General features: G+C 43.3%; 2 protein-coding genes across 2 annotated transcripts; one reads left to right on the forward strand and one right to left on the reverse strand.

Annotated features, from left to right (window-relative positions):
- Positions 1 to 1,208: 1,208 nt before the first annotated feature.
- Positions 1,209 to 9,338, forward strand: kl (klotho). Its single transcript, XM_070917473.1, has 13 exons — positions 1,209 to 1,925; positions 2,298 to 2,728; positions 2,831 to 2,910; positions 3,071 to 3,233; positions 3,485 to 3,590; positions 4,198 to 4,347; positions 4,978 to 5,213; positions 6,051 to 6,246; positions 6,732 to 6,910; positions 7,099 to 7,206; positions 7,409 to 7,514; positions 7,898 to 8,024; positions 9,004 to 9,338. Exons 1-13 carry the CDS (start codon positions 1,209 to 1,211, stop codon positions 9,336 to 9,338), a joined length of 2,934 nt encoding a protein of 977 aa, XP_070773574.1.
- A 604-nt stretch (positions 9,339 to 9,942) lies between these two features.
- Positions 9,943 to 12,906, reverse strand: rfc3 (replication factor C (activator 1) 3). The gene is made up of 9 exons (XM_070917581.1): positions 12,787 to 12,906; positions 12,199 to 12,336; positions 11,973 to 12,040; positions 11,627 to 11,724; positions 11,253 to 11,434; positions 10,966 to 11,102; positions 10,758 to 10,856; positions 10,587 to 10,656; positions 9,943 to 10,497 (listed from the first exon to the last, which is right to left on the reverse strand). Exons 1-9 carry the CDS (start codon positions 12,871 to 12,873, stop codon positions 10,306 to 10,308), a joined length of 1,071 nt encoding a protein of 356 aa, XP_070773682.1. The 5' UTR covers positions 12,874 to 12,906; the 3' UTR covers positions 9,943 to 10,305.
- Between the last annotated feature and the right edge of the window lie 2,606 nt (positions 12,907 to 15,512).

A 15,512-nucleotide genomic window follows, 5' to 3' on the forward strand; every position in this document is an offset into this window, starting at 1 on the left:
GAACTATGGAGCACAGGGGGCACAAACCAAGAGGTTCAACTCACAACCAAACTGTCTGGCCTGAAAACAACCATTTCTCTTTCATCCCATCAGTATTAAACTTGATTGGAAAAAAATGATATGGCTGCGATTTATTTTCATAATTGTTTACATTTTCAATGCATTTGGACGACAGACCGGGTGAAGGGCCCAGCCTGCACAGGTCGCCAGGATTTCATTTGTTCTATAACAGAACTTTTGTTCACAATTAATCGCATTTTGATAAATATTCTAAATTACTTTTAAGCTGTTGTTGAAAAACTTAATTTATGAAACGTATGGATGTAAAATACTATAGACTTAATATCTCAAAGCTTACCTGTCCAGAAAATGTCCATTTTGACCCGGCATATCACGCCTCCAACTGAGAGCTGACACACACACACACACACACATACACACACACACACACACACACCATCCAACAGATATTTATGCAGGTACCATATGGACCAAGATGGCCAGCAGTAAGCCGAGTTTCCAAGCAACCAGCTGAACACAGGAAGATAAGGAAGTAATATGACCATGGTGCAGCAGGGTGCACTGACTCTGCTGTTTGCATACCCCCCCCCCCCCCCCCCCCGCCCCATCACCCTCTTCCTGCACGCGCTCTTGACTGCACTTGATCCGGTGAGAAATGTAGATGAGTGTTTTGTGCTCTTGACATGTGACATTTAAACGGAATTATGAGATGATCTGCCTGCGGAGGATGTATGATAATGGCGCCGTTACTGAGATCACATTAAGGCTGTTGCACCTGGGTCACTCTCCTGTTCAGTCCTCTGCAGGTTCTCATCAGATTCAGGTACAAACTGCTCATTTTGAAGAAAAAGCTAAACTGAGGCCTCACTTAAACTGAAAAAAACCCGAAATGACTTTACCAGAAGCACTCGTCGTGTGTCCCTTCAGTTACTGCTGAAACTAATGTGTCCCTGCTTTGCAAAAGATTGATCATTTGGACCTCTTAACATCATGTTGTGCCTGGAGACCTTGGTGCGTCAGGTACTTTGGCTAATAATTGATAGATTTGGAGAGGCGGCGTGTGGTGGGTTCACAGCTGGCTGGCTGCACTCCACAGCCCGCTGTTTGGTCTCTGAACGCCTCCGAGCATGGTCAAATGAAGATTAGAGCCAAAAACTGGACACCCGAAGCCAGAGTCGACAGGCGCCATGAGTGCTTTGCTCGCCCTTTCGACATTTCTCGCCTTCACCTCTGCGGCCGCAAAGCCCAACGCTGGTTTGAAAACGTGGAGGCGTTTCAGTAAACTGCCCTATCCAGGAGACAAGGCTTTCCTCTACCACACCTTCCCCAAAGACTTCATATGGGCGGTGGGCACGGCGGCGTACCAGGTGGAGGGCGCGTTTGAGAAGGACGGCAAGGGGCTCTCCATCTGGGACACCTTTACGCGCGGTGGGAACCGGATGGCCACCGGGGACGTCGGCAGCGACAGCTATCACAACATCCACGCCGACATCCGAGCCATCAGGCAGCTCGGGGTCAGCCACTACAGGTTCTCCCTGTCCTGGTCCAGGATATTTCCCAATGGCACCCGCGGGAGTTACAACGAAATCGGCACCAACTACTACCGGAGCCTCATCAAGAGGCTGAAGGAGGTCCGCGTGCAGCCGGTGGTCACTCTCTACCACTGGGACCTGCCCGATCACCTCCAGCAGACCCTCGGCGGCTGGAGCAACCCGGAGCTTGTGGGGATTTTCAAGGACTACGCTGATTTCTGTTTCCAGACTTTCGGGGATGATGTGAAGTACTGGATCACCATTGATAACCCGTTTGTGGTGGCGCGGCACGGGTACGGCACCGGAGTGGTCGCTCCCGGGATAAAGAACGACCCTGATCTCCCGTTCCGGGTTGGACACAATCTCCTCAAGGTGAGTGCCGGGTAAAAGCTTGACAAGATCATAATAACTCTCTTGTTTTTAGCTGTAAACCTCCCCTTTTAGCCAATGTTTGATTCCTATATTTGATCGTTAGTGTTTTTACGGTGTTCTGTGGTGGAAGACGTGTTTAGATGTATGTCAAGATGTATTTAAAGTATCAAAGGTAAAGTATTGTTATGACAGTTCCATTAAGGTGTAAGCAGTATTTTAGTAGATAGAGCCACGACAAACTACTTCATAAACAGTTAAATGAATTTTCTTCCTGTTGTTCCTCTCTCCCTTCTCCTTCTCTTTCTGTCATCGTTTTATACCTACCATCCCATGCCCATCATTTCTCTGTCTGTCTGTCCGTTTCTCCTCCAGGCTCATGCAGCTGCATGGCATCTCTACGACCGCCACTACCGACCCCGTCAGCAGGGCAAGCTGTCCATGGCGCTGGCCTCTCACTGGATCAAGCCCAGCCGCACCCGCCTGGAAAGCCTGCGAGAGTGCCAGTGCTCCCTGGACCACGTCCTGGGCTGGTTCGCCCGGCCACTGTTCACGGACGGAGACTACCCTCCCTGCATGAAGGCGAGGCTGGGCTCGCGGCTGCCCTCCTTCACCCGGGAGGAGAGGGAGCAGGTGAGGGGGACAGCAGACTTCTTCGCCCTCTCTCACGGGGCAGCCCTGAGCTTCCAGCTCATCAACGACAGCCTGAAGTTTGGGCAGCAGGAGGATCTGGACCTGAGGATGCTGCTCTACTGGGTCAACGCAGAGTACAACAAGCCGCCCATCTTTGTGGTGCAGAGTGGTTGGTGAGTTTACGTGTTGTGTTGATTTGTTTTTGATGTTCTTGTGTGTCATTCTGGTGTTTGCTGTGTTGTGGAACATCCTGTTTTCACTGCTGCTCATCACAGGTACGTCCTCGGCAATACCAAGACAAAAGACCCAAAACACATGTACTACCTCAAGAGGTTCATCGCAGAGGCACTAAAATGTGAGTAATGATGTCATACATTCACCACAACAGCATGAAGAGCCACATTTGTACATTTTTGAACCAAAAACATTTCTGACATGAGCATCAACCATTTTACATGAAACTGAAAGAAGAGACTTAAATCTGGGCCGTCCATCTGTCTGCGTTTGCCTCACAGCAATCGTCATAGATAGAGTGAATGTGATTGGGTACACAGCCTGGTCTCTGATAGACGGCTTCGAGTGGCACAGGGAATATGGGATACGACGGGGACTTTACTATGTTGACTTCAACACCCCTGACATGAAGAGGGAACCAAAGACATCTGCCACCTTTTACAGGTACGTGTGATGATGCACAGTATTCAAATTTGTGCAGATGTGTGTTGATTTTGTCCAATAATTTCCACCCCAGATATAGATTTCACCAGTGGAGTATCATATCATAAGAATATTGTTTTGGTGCAGATGGAGATTGCAGATTTAGTCTTTTAAAGGGCTTTTTTGCTAAAACTGTAATGCTGCCTTATGGAAATAGTTTTCACTCTCAGCTCGGCACCTCCTGAAGGGATGATTATTCATTGTTCCTAAAGAAACGTCATCCAGAGGAACGGTTTCCCAGAACTTCCAGAGAACAGACCAGCACAAGGAGTCTTCCCTTGTGATTTTGCCTGGGGGGTATCTGCCAACTCCATACAGGTATATGTGTTTGTGTGTGTGTGTGTGTGTGAGTTGTGGAGGGTCAAATGTGCTAAAGGGGCAGAGGTCCGATAATGAATGAAACACAAATACTTCCTCAGAAATAGATGAACTTTAACAATGTAGGAAAAACATTAACAATGCATTAGCTTTGCTTCAGAGATTCAGTATAAACCTCACTGTGACGTTTTGTTAACTCTGCAAAAAGCAAAAAACACTTGTTCATTTCGGACATCAACTTTGTGTGCTCCTTTATATTTAACTCCCAGCTCTATTGGACAGTTAGAAGTCCGATTATTATTCTTTTTTTGCGAGAAAGGAAATTGAAAGTAGCTGCAATTCCTCTTTAGGTTCACCATGTTCATCTCATTATTTTGAACTTGCAGTTTTCATGGTGAAAGTCCAGCTCGGAAACAGCCGCTGCGATGAATCATCTCTTAATCATAAACCACAAACTCTCACGTCTGCCAGCGGAGCTAAACAGCACAGGACCAACTGTTATTATCCATTTGCCCCATTTGTGTGTATTAAGTAAACGCAGCGTGAGAGGGCGAGCGAGTGCATGTTTACATTGGTGTGTTTCTTCTCTTTGTCTCCAATGTCATAGGTGGAGACCACGCCCAGTCAGTTTGCAGACCCCAGTGTTTACTTGTGGAACATCTCCAACAACGGAGAGCTGATAAGGCAGGAAGGCTTCAGCGCGCCACCTTTACGCCGAACCGCACACTGCGCTGATTACGCCACCATCCGCCAACAGGTAGGTCCTCCTACCAGTCCATCATTTATCTCAGCTTTACACACACACACCAAAATGAATAAATAGAGGTAGAGGAAGAGAACAATTTCATAACACAACATTATGGACCCCAGTGTACCTTTTAATTCACTATAGGCCTTTTTCACAGCAGCTATTTTGATTACTAGGAAAAACACAGGTGTTACTAATAACTTGACTGATGGATCAGTTGCAGTGAGCCATGACAGTGTGACAGTGAGTGCACAATACCCAGACCAGGAAACCAAATTATTATTATTTAGTAAACACATTTGGAGACATTTGAAGTCATGTCCTTGTTGCAGCTTCAAAGTAACTCTGAAATGCCAAATAACTAAAGTCACTTGTTGTACATATTTACAAGTGACAGTCAGAGGACAGAAAGGTCCTAATAAAATGAATAGCCTATAAACAATCGACAGTGTGCAAGAATTTTTTGATGTTTTTGATCTGAAGCACTTGTCAATAAGACTTGCTGTTGTGAAAGAACTGTAACTGTACTGTACTGTAAATGTACTTGTAAAGAGTATTGCCCCAGCAATGAGCTTTCGTATTAGAAAGGTATCATTTTCAATAGATCTGAATGTGTGTTATCCTCCTCCCTCTCTTTAGGTGGAGGAAATCCAGCAGGTGGGGGTAAATCACTTCCACTTCTCCCTCAACTGGTCAGCTCTGGTGCCTACAGGTGACGTGGGTCATCCCAACACCACTCTGCTGGGCTACTATCGCTGCTTCACCCACCAGCTGCTGCAGGCCAAAGTCACGCCTGTGGTCACCCTGTGGCACCACACACGGCAGCGCAGCAGCCTGCCGGCCCCGCTGGACACCGCCAACAAGTGGCTGAACAGGTGAGATACAGCGAGGATTCCTGGGGTTAAAGCTCTTTTAAATCCAGCAGGTTTCATGATAGTTGATACCTGAAGGAGGAGAAAAGCTCTCGTGGCTTCTTTAGAGGACAGAGGCCGGCAGGAAATATGGTCAAGGATGAAGCTCAGGGAATGCTTCAGCAGGGCAAAGGGTTTTCCAACACTCCCCTGTTCTCACTACTCCTCTTTAAAGGCCAGTTTCTCATTTGAATTTAAATTCGAAATCATTTACATGAATGCTGAGCAAGCCTCATGAGCGTTAGAACTCGGGAATCTGCTCCAAACACAGAACTTATAAACCTCCATCTGTATCAGGTATGGTTTATTACAGTTTCCGATAATTTACAGAGTGTTGTGATGTAAAAGTAAACATGCAGCGATGTTCCCAGGAACAGTCTGTCCTTGTTGCCATCGACATGAAGCCATCCTTTATCACTTGCTGCCGCGGCGTCATCTTCCCTCTTCCTGTAATAAAGAGATACCACTAAACCCAGTAATCACAATATTTGTAACGTCGTTGATAATGGAACAATCTGAAGTATTGACATTTTCATCTTTATTGGCACGACATTTAGTTTTTGTTGAAACAAATGCAAATACGATTCATCTTAATTTATCAGTCATCATATATTTCCTCACATGAGGGTGTATGAGTGTGTGTCAGGTTAACAGTATTTTGTAATACATGTTTTTTTATATATATATTGCGATGACTTTAAATATAAAAAAAATGTCATGATACAATCAAAACTACCACGTGCCAGATAGAAATGCAATCAGTGCGTAAAGAGAATGTCCGCATTTGACGTTTTTCCTCAGGGAGACTCCAGAGGCGTTCGCAGACTATGCCAGACTTTGTTACAGGGAACTAGGTGCCCACGTGAAGATGTGGATCACCCTGAATGAGCCCAACGATGAGATGGTGAGCTACCAGGAGGGTCATCAGATGCTGCGGGCACACGCTCTGGCCTGGCACGCTTACGACCGCGAGTTCAGACACGCACAGGGGGGACAGGTCAGTTGGACTGCGGTGTTGATAATGATTGATAATGATTGATAATGTCTCAGAGGAATTTCTTTATTGCATTTATTCGAATATGTTTATTAAATATGTAAATTGTGTTTTTTAATGTTTACGTGTTCGTACATGTCTGTCTAAATGTTGCACCTAAAGAAGTCTGCAAGATCCTGTTTTTATTTTCGAAACATTTGTTGCATTAAGCAGTCTTTGCTGTTTCGTTCTTGCATGTCAGTTTCCACCAATCATTTCACATTCACACGGACAGCTTTTGCCTGTACAGCGACGTCTTTTTTGTGCGTAAGACTTCGTTTTTTTGTCTGTTTACACTTGTCGGATCTTGCTGCTTGTGCTACTTCTGTTTATTCCAAATAAGTTGGTCTTTCTGATGGAAGTCATGTAAAACGCAACGCCTCCTTGAGGATTTCATTTCATTTATAGGTGATCACAGATGTGCTGCTGTGTTCTGTGTCATGTCCCAGGTGTCTCTGGCTCTGCACATGGACTGGGTGGAACCAGCGTTTTCGTTCAGCCGTGAAGACGTGGAACCAGCTAAAAGGGTTTTAGACTTCTGCGTTGGCTGGTTTGCAGAGCCGATCTTTGGCAGTGGGGACTATCCTCTGGGAATGAGGAGCTGGCTGCGTCAGCTCTACTCACTCGAGTACAAATACTTAATTCATATTTCATACTTCAATACAGTCAGGTTGTTAGCTATAGGATACAGCATTACAGATCATCTAGGCTCTGTAGTTTGATGTACTGAGCCAAAACTACTAACTTGTACTTCTTAAATACCACTGTTCTATCATCTCCTATATAAAAAGCCATCTTTTCTGTGTGTTTCCACAGCCTGCCTGTGTTCAATGAGGAGGACAGACAGTTGGTTAAAGGGACATATGACTTCTTTGCCATTAGTCACTTCAGTACCAAGTTGGTGACACATGCCAAGGAAGACTCGTAAGATAAAAATGATTTTGCCTATATTTTGATATTGACAAGACATACAAATAAGAAACAAGGGGAGAGAGACGAGTATGACATGTAATGAATGTCCCTGTGCAGCACCTCCAGCATTTTAAAGGCATGAGATTACAACCCATAATGAGAATGTTTTTTTTTTTAATGATACACAGCTTCTGTATCATCTCCGTGTCTGCAGGTACACCTACACAGCCGTGCTAGAGGTCCAACACATGATAGACACCACGTGGATCATGTCCCCGAGGCCTGTTGTGCCCTGGGGCCTGAGGAAAGCCCTCAACTGGGTGAGACATCAGACATCTGGTGTCCAGCAGTTAAACTTTAACAATGAACAATAGTTGCAAATTCATAGATTTCGCATTTTTTCAATGAGGGAGAAGATGTAGCTGTAACTTTAAGAACTCTTAACCAGGTTATTGTAAATTTTAAATGGAATAACGATACCAGACACACATTATTGTTTGAAGCAGATTCTTTTTTAAATGTCTTCAAACATTTCTGGAGGTGAGCTTTAAAATTTCGTTGCAAATGAAGCTTATGGATAATATTAGACATTACCGACATGTGGCCTCATACCAAGTGGATGAATTGTTGTTTCATTGTGATAAACTTTGATAGAAGAACCTTGACAGAGATAAAAACTGACATCGCTCACCTGCTGTTAAAGGTGAGGGAGCACTACTGTGATGTACCTGTCTATGTGATGGCTAACGGGGTTGAAGAAGACCCAGCCCGCTTCAAAGACAGCCTGAGAGTCTACTACCTGTATAACTACATCAATGAGGCGCTGAAAGGTGAGGCCACAGCTTGCTGTTGAGGTTTTATAGGATTAATGCAATGAGCTGAATATTGTTATCACTGCATTTGTGTACTGAGTGATCTATCGTTCAGAGGTGATTGAAGTTTTTCCCCTCACTGGCCTCTGTAGAGCTTAATTATTAGACAGGTATGTGGGTCACTGACCCCTGAATAGTCGGCTGACTCAGATACACACACACAAAAATACCAACAGAGATGCACCCACTCTACGCTAAACTGTTGAGTCAAGGTTACTTGCTATCCAGTTGCCTGTCCTTGTAAAGTTTATTGGGTTACACTCAGTGAAGACCTTGGCTGGCTATGATATCGTGTTATTGTATGTTGCAGTGCGCTCTGTCACCACTAAGTGGTAGCAATCAACAGAAAAACAGTGTGTAGAGAGATGTTTACACTACAAATTAAGTCTGAAATACATCAACCATGACATATGAGGAATTTATTCTTTTTTCCTTTTTTTTATGTTGCGTGCTTTATGAAATCTTGTTCAAGCTAAATATGAGTTATCAGGCTACATGTTTGTATATTTATGGCGAGAGGAGAACTTTTATGAAAGCTGATTCAGGCCAGGAAAAGTACAAACAATATAGTTCTTATAACTGTAACATGGTTAACATATGACTTTGTGTAATTGAGCAATTATGAGACATTTTCCATAAACAGAAATGTCTGAAAATCATTTTAAATTACATGTCATGATAATGAGAATCTTTTTAAACTAGTGGCATAAATTGGGTGTTTTGCGTTATAAAAGTTGTTGTAAGTTGTTGAAATTGTGTTTCACAGTGTACACAATACTACGTACAGTTGATAGAGAGGGGGGGATTAAGAGTAAAATGTTACCTTTTTTCTCCTGTCACACACCCAGCTCACCACCTCACCTTCTCATGCACATACATGGAAATGTAAGTCAATCTTGAAGTTTGAGAATGAATCTCTCACTTGTTCCCTCCTCAGCGTACACTCTGGACGGCGTGAACCTGAAGGGTTACTTCGCTTACGCCCTGAGCGACCAAAGGGACCCCGGGTTCGGCCTGTACGGCCACGTCCACGAGGAGGTCATCGTCAAGGCCTCTCTCTCCAACTATCGCAACATCATCCAGCACAACGGCTTCCCCATTCAGGGAGCTGCGCCACAGCAGTGTCCCAGCATGCCTCAGCCCTGCCTAGGCTGCCATGTGCTGGTTAAGAGGCCTGTGGTGGGCTTCCTGACTCTGGTAGGTTCAGGGGTGCTGATCACCCTGGGCCTCATTATCTACTACACAGCCAAGAGACACAAGGAGTGTTACTGAAGGATTATTATTATTTTTTTTATAAATGACTGAAGCTGAGCGTACTGTTTTACTTTACAACCCTAATTTATGGTACTTCTTTTGACCTGTATATTAAATCAAGTCTGAATAATGAGTGGTCAGTGATCATCTTCACATTTTCGGTGTTACATTTGTTAATAAATGTTAAGTAAAGTTGGTGTAAATGTGTTACAAAAGCTGCTAGGCACCTTTTACGGTTGATAAACCCATAAATGCCACAAAATACTTGATACTTTTAGATCATGTTATGAAGACTTGAATGCATCTCAATTTGTCTTTAGAATATTGATTTATATTATCATTTCCAGGCTTAACCTTTCATCCACCCCAGCTCTAAGACAAAACGAGTAAATAGGACAAGAGAAGCGACTATGGAGTACCTGAATAACAAAGGAAGCTCCACAGACTATTTATATACAAGTTTACTGTATGTGACTGGATCAAAAGGTCTCAGTCACCAAATTAGTTCATCAAGCTCGCTATCATGATTCCAGATGGCGTTATAGCAAGGATTCTGTTATCTCTGTTTATGGTAACAAAATCCACATTTGCTTATATCGATTGAGCAACACCAGACTTTTAACATGTAAACAAAGCAATTTATTGTAATGTTCTGATGTAGATATCTCGTCCTTGCAGTATATTTTTAATACAAATCATTGCCTGCTACTGTCACTGTTGTAACAGCTCTGTTTGTATTATTTTACACCACTAGAGCAACAGTTCAAGGTTTACAAACTGTGTACAGTGCTGAGGTTTTGGGCAAAAAGCCACAACCTGCAAGACTATGAAGATTCATTCTGGGGCGAGTTGAGTCAGTGTCACCAATATGCTTTATCAAGTCGACTGAAAGTCTTGTTGGGGCAAAAAAGCAAGATATCAGATAATTAATGAGGGCTGTTGAACTCCTGTCAAGTGAAGTATCTGTATTTCAGTCCCCTCAGAGTCAAAACATCATGGCATCCAGACCGTCTTCCATGAACTTCTTGTAGATGGCCATGAACTTGGCGGTGAAGGCCTCAAGGTGGTAGATAGCTTTGTTGCCCAGCTGCAGTCTGTGTTCGTAGAAGGCTGCCATGTGGGCCACCTCAGTCTTCAGCTGACCATCGCAGTTACTCAGCAGCTCTGTTACCAGACTCTGTTAGAGGATTGGACAAGGAAAATGTATTCTCATTACCTTAAAGATTACTGCAAACCGTTTTAACACTTTGATGAGAGATGAGATACCTTCATAATGATCTCAGGTGGGATGCAGTGAGTCAGCAGCTCGTACAGCCTGGCTCGAACCTCCAACAACCTGGAACAGAGACAGAAGGGGACTCAGCATTAAAATATCTGATTTCTTTAGTCGCTATCAGAACCAACTAAACCTCTTCTCTCTCTCTTTGCCTGTCCTACCTCTGAGGGCTCTGCTGACTGACGATGGCATTAGCGGTTTCTCTGAGGTAGACCTCCCAGTCCGTCTGTGGGACGTCTTGGTCCACTGAGAATGGATACCTGAAAAGATGAACACATGCTAAATACAGCAGACACCTTTCATTTATATTCCATACTAATCCGCGGATAGCGCTGTGGAGGAACAATAATACCTTTTGTGACAACTTACTGCTGCACTCTGCATGCCTCGCACATCAAAAGGGCTTTGCGAAGGTTGCGACCAGACTTCTCAGTGATTTGTTTTGCCAGCTCAGGTGGGAGGAGCAGACCCTCCTTTTTACAGACTGACGTCAGAACATTACAGACCTGGGAAAGAGGAAAACCCACAGACAAGGGGGAAAAAAGGTGAAACTGTTTTTGCTGCCACTTAACTTATGCAGCAAATGTAAGACATTCTAATATGCTACTTTCAATTGATTACTAATTACAATCTAAACCACAGCATCCCCATCTTGCCTCTTCTGTGCTCGGCAGAGGAACTCTGATAGCCAGACAACGGCTCCGAATTGGCCCAATGACTTTGGAGGTGGAGGTAGAGCAGAGGATGAGACGGCAGGTAGACATGTACTTTTCCATTGTCCGGCGCAAAGCGTGCTGGGCATCCTTCGTGAGTCTGTCCACCTCTGTTAGCAACACCACTGAAAACGAAAGTGTGCCAATTACTACAAGAGAGACAATCTGATATTATGGCTTCACAGAGCTACAAGGTGGCATCAGGGAAAGCTAGGTAATAGAGGAAGGATAGTCCTCAGATTTTATGACCATTGCTCTAAAACATGGACGTGCAATCACAATGTAAACTGCCCTAAAGGGATGTATGTCTGTCCTACCTTTGAACTCTCTCTGGGTGCTCGACTGGATCTGCTGAGACTGAGCCACAGTTTTAATCAGCTCTTGAATCACCACACGGTCCTGGTTTCCAGCATCACTGTACGACACAGAACAGAAATACTAAGTCCCACTGAAATTACATTTTTAAGCTATACCTCAACCATAAAGACCTAATGTTACAATCTTTTTCTAAAAAGTAACCCACAACTACAGCTGTCAAATAAAAGCAATGGAGTAAAAAGTACAAATTTCTCTGAAATGAAGTGGAATACTAAAGTACAAGTACTGTAATTAAGTACAGTACTTGAGTAAATGTACTAAGCTACTTATTCATCATTAAGTTACCTTGGGTTGACTTCCAAGTGGTAGTTGCTGGCTATTGTGTTAATCTCAATTTTCTTTTTTGAGGGTGCCTGGAGACAAGAAACACAAAACAGCGATGCAACTAAACCTTCATCACACATTGTGAACTCATGAAGACTGAGAGGAGAGGAAATGGTGTACTGTAAGGCAGTTATGCTCTGTGGGCAGGGGGTCTAGCGGCTGTGTATTTCATCGTTTCCCCTCTCACCACGATGGTCTGGTGCTCTATGCGAAGCTTCTCCACCCCGGCTCCATACAGCTCCCTCAGCAGACACATGATGCGGGTCTTCTTCCCCGCGCCTGATGGACCGTACACCAACAAGTGCGGGAAGTCGCCACATTGAACCTGAAACAAACATTGACAGAGGTTGAGCTTTATATACATTGGTTTGCTTGACTATCCAGAGTAGTGTAGTGTTGTAAACATGACAGTGTATCTCAATCACGTGTCGTTATTTTCTTTTGCCAGTAAGCAACATTACGTTAAAGGATTGTGGGATTAATCTAGCAATGGTGGCACTCAAATGACCTGACATATTGCGCATCTCACGTTAACCCCCAAAACAAGTCTGATATGATGAGCACTGCTATCACAAACAAGCTAACTTAACTCAGGTTGCTGTCTAAGTGATAATAACCGGGTTAACAACAAGATTAATCAGCACAGTAAATCATGTCTCTGGGTAAAGTAAATGAAACTTGTTGATAGCAGCCTATATGCAGCTATTGAGTATGATGCTAATGCTAACACAGCCTGAATACACAGTCAGGATGCATTAGGGTTGTTTTCTCTTACCAGGTTTTTCAGCTGAGCCGCTTGCTCTTTATGAAAGTCGAGCTTCCCGAGGGAAGCCGGTCGATATTTGTCCACCCACAAACTCATTGTCGTTGTGAATTTAGTAACTGTTATCGTCCTTGTTGACAGCAGACAGACAGCCTGCCGCTAGCTTTGCTATTCTCCCGCGAAATGTTATTCATACGTAATCCGCGCTGCCGTTTCCTGTTGAGCTACGGAGAGTCGAGCGGGTCAAAACTGCCACAGGCGAGTGGTAAAATCCACATTTTCGTCATGGACACCACAAACTGTGAGTGCAGTACTTGGAAAAAAATATGCTTTCCATCTTAAGTTTCACCAGATATAGCAGTCCTATATCTGATTACGATATGCTATCATTCATAACTGCAGGCAGATGATGTATTATGATGTGTTAGCACTAACAGCTTGATCATGTGGAGCCTCAGCTTGTCCCCAGAGTCAGTCATTATCTGTTGTTGTTGTTGTTGTTGTTGTTGTTATGTCCAGGTATAAGTAGATATTTGTGTGTATACAACCCAGGACAGCCCTGGACAAGACATTTGTCTTGTTGGGGGAAAGCCCAGCGGAGGATGGGGGGTTAATAGGGACCCAGGAGCTAATGTTTCCCCCCTAGGGCCCACTAGCAGGTGAATCTGGCTATATCCTATATGGAAGTGGAAGGATGGCATATTTTCTTTGTTGCAGCAGATTTTCAGGCGTTTACACTGAAGACAGTAACAGTCTGATACCACCAAGGAATGTGAGCTAGTTAATCCTGCGCAACAAAAACAAAAGCTCACAATGTCACCATGCTGTCATGCCATGCTTTAAGGACAAGGTGTGAGCCGGTAGTTTTTGGAGGGGCTCATCTTGTGATTATTGGTGGCATATACTTTAGGCTTTTTGTACAGGGGGTCTTATTAAATGCCTTATTTCTATGATCACTGTCTGATCAACCCATTTAGATACTTAACAGTCTGATTTTAAGAAAAAAGATGAACACATAATCCATTTAGTTTCACATACAAACAACAATAAGATCTAATAATTATCAGTCATTACATTTTTTCCTCCCCCACCAGGCATGAACGTGCAGAATTTTAATTCCATGTTTTCTGTCAAGTTGGAAAGCACATTTTTCTTTGCTTATCTGACTACATGAGTGTGACTGTTTGTTGTCAAAATTGTTGTCTTTCATATTTTACACAGTATCTACAGTACACACTGTCAAGATAACACAGCTTACATAATTCAGTGTGGATATATAGCTAGTTTTGATATATGCTTTCCTACTGTGGAATTTTTAGAGTTAAAAAAGACAATGAAAACAAACCTAAGCTGTCATAGATACTCATTATCTTCCTCTTTCTTTCCTCTAATTGTTTTATTGTGTGTATACTGTATCTGCCTGTCACATCTCACCTTGTCTTCCTGTCTCTTCTTTTTCTTTGCCCTGCTTTTCCAGCAAACTATACCTCTCTATGACAGGAATGTTATATATGGCGGAGCGTGTCTCAGCAGGTTAGCGTAGCTTGTATTGAAATACGTGTTTGAGTTAAATTAAGATGCATCCATCATCACAGAAACGTAGGACAGTGGAACATCTGGGACTGGTGGGTGAAGCTTATCAAGTTCATTCAAGCAAGATAACTCATGAAGTTCATTCATAAGTATCAGTTTGACTCACGAGTTAGTGTGTTTTTATTAATCGCCTGATAGTTCCATTTGTGCTGATGCTGTAGTTTCTATTTCACATGCTGGGGAGGAACGATATTTTAAAGAGTCGGTTCACCCAAAACATGGTGAAACTTTCAATGGCATTTGGTTTGTGGTCCTTTCATTTGATAAACTCAACATAAAAAACCTCTTTTGACAGAGACAAACCACAGTCCTTGTTGTGAAAACCGTCTCAAAGCATCCGAAACAATTCACAACAAGGTAAATGGTGAATTATCACGTTTTATTTGTTTGTTGTGAGTTTTTCAAGTGTAATTTTGTAATACTTAGGCTGCTGCAAACGTACCATCGCAGAACTCCTTTTATATTTAGATGAATTACAGCCAATATCTTTATACCGAAGCAAAGCTTAGTTAGATAGCGCTCATATATAACCCATATGTTTTATTGTGTTTGTGGGTGAAGAGACATTACAGAAAGCAGGTAAGAATAACTGCACTCTTAACTCTCAGTACACCCTCCACCTTGACCAGATCTCTTCTCCCCTAGACCTTGAGGGTCAAACAGGCCCCAACAGGCAGAATCATTTTCAAGGTGAACGTACAAATAGCAGGTCTTTACTCATGACCAAAGACATTCTCTCCAAAACATGAAATTAAATGTTTGCAGAGGAATTTCACAGTCCACTGACAGCTTTGTGAGGACCATAAGTCCTTTCTTGTTGATCAGGGCTCATGTCTTTGGTGTAGTTACAAAAAGTATGAACTGAGAGAGATTTAGAGAGGATAAGAATATGTTTAAAGCATTACCTCATGTGTTGTCGAGGAATGTGCTTCTAAGGTGAAAATGTATTTGCCTTGAGCCATATTAGACAGCAATGAGTGAAAAGAAGGAATGGGGAGGGGTAAATGTGCACCATAGACCCCAAGCTGTTTAATCAAAGTCTATTTCTCTAAGACTAATGTACATGCAGCTATTTAATCTGTTTCCACAACAGATCTTTGTACTTCAGTTGCTTGGAGTGCATGAATTATGTTTTTTCTCTCTTG

Source organism: Enoplosus armatus, chromosome 13, assembly GCF_043641665.1.
Source record: "Enoplosus armatus isolate fEnoArm2 chromosome 13, fEnoArm2.hap1, whole genome shotgun sequence".
Classification (NCBI taxonomy): domain Eukaryota; kingdom Metazoa; phylum Chordata; class Actinopteri; order Centrarchiformes; family Enoplosidae; genus Enoplosus; species Enoplosus armatus.